At 43.8% G+C, this 4,361-nt stretch overlaps 1 protein-coding gene across 1 annotated transcript; it reads left to right on the forward strand.

Annotated features, from left to right (window-relative positions):
* Nucleotides 1-216: 216 nt before the first annotated feature.
* LOC311053952 (lecithin retinol acyltransferase-like) lies at nucleotides 217-4,123 on the forward strand (the record flags this gene model as incomplete). The annotated part of the gene is made up of 2 exons (XM_084069765.1): nucleotides 217-711; nucleotides 3,968-4,123. The coding sequence occupies 2 exons, from the start codon at nucleotides 217-219 to the stop codon at nucleotides 4,121-4,123; spliced, it is 651 nt and encodes a 216-aa protein (XP_083925891.1).
* Between the last annotated feature and the right edge of the window lie 238 nt (nucleotides 4,124-4,361).

Raw genomic sequence — 4,361 nt, forward strand, 5'->3', positions numbered from 1 at the left:
CAGAATACACTGGAGGCCAGGCCCCGCGTTATTGTGAAATCAATTCCAACCTCACAGCCATGCGATAAGCCAAAGCTCCTTTTCTGTCCAAACCACACTGAAGAATTAGCCAACATTTAATTCTGCAAATTCCACTTCCTGACGCCTCCCAGTTCCCCCGCCGTGGGAATAAAAACCCGCAGGTGGTCCGACCGCTGCGCGCAGAAACCTCCAAACATGTTTCCGTTCCAACTGTTCAACCTTTTGGTGGTGGCCTCCAAAGGAGCCAAAGAGGAGGAGGAGGACAAATACGACCTGTCTCTGTACAAGCGAGGTGACCTTCTGGAGGTCCCCAGGACGCTGTTCACCCACTTTGGCATTTACCTGGGCGACAACCGGGTGGCCCATCTCATCCCGGACGTCCTGCCGATGGTGACGAGGAACAAAGCCGCCGTCGCCAAGATGGTCACCAACATGCGGCTCATCCTGGGGGTCATCGTCAAGGAGGCCAGCGTCCGGGTGGACTCGCTGGAGGACTTCGCCTACGGCTCGGAGATCATCGTCAACGAGATGGACAAGGTGTCGAGCCGGCCGCCTCTGGACGGGGACGAGGTGGGCAGCAGGGCGGAGAAGCTGCTGGGTGGCGTTACCTACAGCTTACTGTGGTACAACTGTGAGCATTATGTCATGTACTGTCGATACGGCATGGCCATCAGCTACCAGACATACAAGGTGAGCAAAGAATGACTTGTTTCCTAAGCCAATAATTTGATTACCGGCGGAAAGATGCTAATGTATCCGGTAGGAGACTCAATAGAGACTCTTTGAGTCTCCTACCGGAGAGACCGCCGGTCATCAAATTATTGGCTTAGGAATGCGACAAAAAAACAAAAAATCTCCATGAATGCAGTGCTTCATTGGGTTTGTAATTGATAGAAAATAAGAAATGTTTTGGGTGAACTACTCCTTTAACAACTTGAACCCCATATGGTTGAGTCCCTCAGGGCTCTCTGCTAGTGTATTTTCTGTTTTCGCTCTACTGAAAATGGCCGATCTACAAGCTCACAACGCGCTGAAACGCAGCGAGCTTGTCGATCTGCTATTTTCTGCAAAAACTTTCCCCGCAATATGGAGGCTGGAGTTTAAGTGGTTAACGTTTAGTTTCATGGTTTCGTGGCTCTATTATATTATTTGGTTTCAGTAAAAATCCTCAGCGTAAATTTAACAAAAAGAGTTGTAGACTTGTTAAATTAACATCGAGGATTTGACTGTGTATTCCAATTAGTCAAAATGTCACTTCTTTCTTTTCCAGCTCAATTAGGCTATTGTGTATTTAGGGAAATATGGTGTGCTGTTTTAGCTGTGTTTGTCCAGTTAGTGAACATAGAGAGTACTTCCGAAGTGTATATATATTGAGACTTAGTCCAGGTTTTACACTCTCACAGTTAAAGTAAAACTGACACTATAAGGCTACATGTTGCTCTAAGAGCTTATTGTGAAATGCATTGAAACCATAACTTACATGTCATAGGTCATCGATTGATTGATTGATTGATTGATTGATTGATTGAATACTTTATTAACACTTTGCAAAACGTACAGTTACCAATATTGCTAATAGGATGACACAAAAAGCCCTGAGGGCTCGTTTCCATTGTGGTCCTACGTATTCAATTCAAGACAAATAAAGACATACAATACTATAAGAAATCATCAATACTAGGAGCAGTAAAAGTATACAGTGGGGTCATTTCTTTGGCAAGCTATAGACTTGTACGGAGCCCCTAAAGTCCAGTTGCAAATGTTATGCCGGTTTTAAAGGAGGGTTGTGTGTCACACTTTGTGATGGCTGGTGGTAGGGCATTCCACATTTTGGTGGCATAATAGTAGAATCAATTCATCCCCAAGTTTGTGCCGAATCCTGGGGGAATGAGATCATTGGAGCTCCCTCTGGTGTTGTGCCCGTGGGCATTTCTCACTCTTCTGAAGTAGTTTGATACATGGGCACTGGTCCCTTGAGTATCATTGGTTTGGCTGTTACAACTGAATGCTGAACTATTCCTGTAGGCAGACTGACATCTGCAGACCACTGATCCATGCCGAGTCGTTTTATAGAAAATACGCGTTTTCCTTTATACAAATCAACTTTAGACATCAATGGTTGAGAGTTTTCACTCACTTCACACATGAACAGCTAACAAGAGATGAATACATTGCATAAGCTCTATACATTCTACAATTTCAGCATTCATTGTACACTTATCCAGAGCAGTACACGCCTCATAAAGCCTAGTGAACAAAACACAGTAAATGGTCACTTAGGTAAATAATCTATAACGCTATTGGTATGCGAAGCACAAACCGATTATTGGATTGTACAAACTGGGAGGCTGTTCATTCAGAAAAGGTCACATGAGCGAGACCCAGGCACGTTAGGCTGCCGTGTGTCAGTAATAGTCTCAAACATTTCCATGGATTTAGTGAAGGAAAAACCAACAGCATTGTTGGACAGTAATGAGATGTGGGGGCATTCAGCTCACATGCGAGAACAGACTTCATCTTTATGTACTTATGGGGGAATGTGGGTGAGGAAACCTTACGCAAGGTGGGGGTCAGGGACTTTGCTTTTTTGCCTGTCTGTCTGACATTTAGCCACATGACAAAAGTTTTAGTCAGAGGTTTGCTTCACCCTTAGGAGACTGACAACTAAGTTCACTCACCCAAAGTGAGCAGCACCATCTAGTGTTACGTTTCACCACAATTATAGTTGCACCATAACAGTAGGAGGAGGAGTAGGAGAGCACACTTCAAGAACCTAACCCTAACCACAACCTTAACCACGTTCAACCTGGTGTCCCTATTTTGGCCATGTCATTATGGCGAAAATGTTCAAACATTTAGAAAAAAAAAATCCAAATGTTTAATGTTTTCAACGATATTGAAAGTAGCAAATCTACGAGCATCACAACACATTATGAGCTTGTAGGGAAAAAAAAATCCTATTCAACGTATACAGGGCTTAAGTGGTTAACCCTACACCCAAAGCCTAACCCTACGCCTAAAACCCCAGACCTAAGACAAACCATAAAGCTTGAAACTGGCTGATTTAATTTCCCAGCTGAAAGAGCCCATTGCTCTACACCAAGGGTTCCCAAACCTTTCAGGCCGCGACCCCCCAAAATAATCATATTTGAACTGGAGACCCCATACCCTGACAAGCACCTGGAATTGCAGGCATTACATTTAGTTTGACTCGGTTCCACAGATCAATATTGTGTAAATAGCCAAACTACTATTTTCACAATGTTTGCACCTTTCTTACGTAATATTTGACAATTTGACCAATTTGGTATTAAAAAGGTCCTAAAAGTCATTAAATTGTAATGTATAGGGCTCCTGCAGATACAATATGAGGAGTCTCCACAGACCACCAGGGGTCCAAATGGACCCTTTACGGGCCTGTAGTTCTGAGTGTGTACAAATGGAACCAAATGGACCCGTAACTCTCAGAGTTAAACGACAACTTCACCCATTTAACCTTCATATAATTGGTCTTCACTAATACTCTTAATAATATGGCACCATTTTTGTCTATTCACTCTGTGTCTCAGAGGAGGGCTGTGGACAGTTCAGAAACCCACCTTCCAGTGACATCATCGATGGGGAATCGAATTTAATAGAAACTGCAGGCTTTCTATTCCTGGAACGTTAGCATGCTATAATGGAAGCCATTGTTCTCGCGTAAAAAAAAAAGAATGAAAAATTGTATTTTTACCATTTTATCATGAGCATTAGCGAGGACCACCAATTATACAAAGATAGGTAAAAAAATGGATGAAGTCGTCCTATAAATAACCACAGAGGATTTTACAATGTAGATTGGGGTCCCACCCGGTCTGTGGCCTGATGCATGTCAAACTGGGGGAGTCCTTGAAAAGGAAAAGGTTTAGAATCATGCGGTCTAACTGTCAGTGTGTGTGTGTTACAGTTCTGTACGACAGTGAGGAAGCTGGTGTTCAGCAGGATCAATGCGTACATCACTGCCGTGGGCGGGATGGCAGGGCTGCTGTACGTGGGCACCATGACGCCGCTCGCCACCCTGTCCGCCACGCTCGTCCCCTTCCTCATCTGGATGGCATCCTAACGGCGCCAACTCCAGGCGCAGAATAGCCAATCTACAAGCTCACAACGTGTCGCGATGCGACACTTTGTGAGCTTGCCATTTCTTTTTTTTTTATTGTGGGAAAAAAGTGCAACCATTGAAATATTTTTGCATTGCAACATTTTAACAACACAAACCCTGGCACAAAATGTTTTCAGATGGGGATACGCGGACATTCACATATTAACATGGGTGTCCTTGACATGAAAATGTTTGAGAA

The sequence above is a fragment of the Gymnoscopelus microlampas genome (genome assembly GCF_963454915.1).
Source record: "Gymnoscopelus microlampas genome assembly, chromosome: 2".
In the NCBI taxonomy this organism is placed as follows: Eukaryota; Metazoa; Chordata; class Actinopteri; order Myctophiformes; family Myctophidae; genus Gymnoscopelus; species Gymnoscopelus microlampas.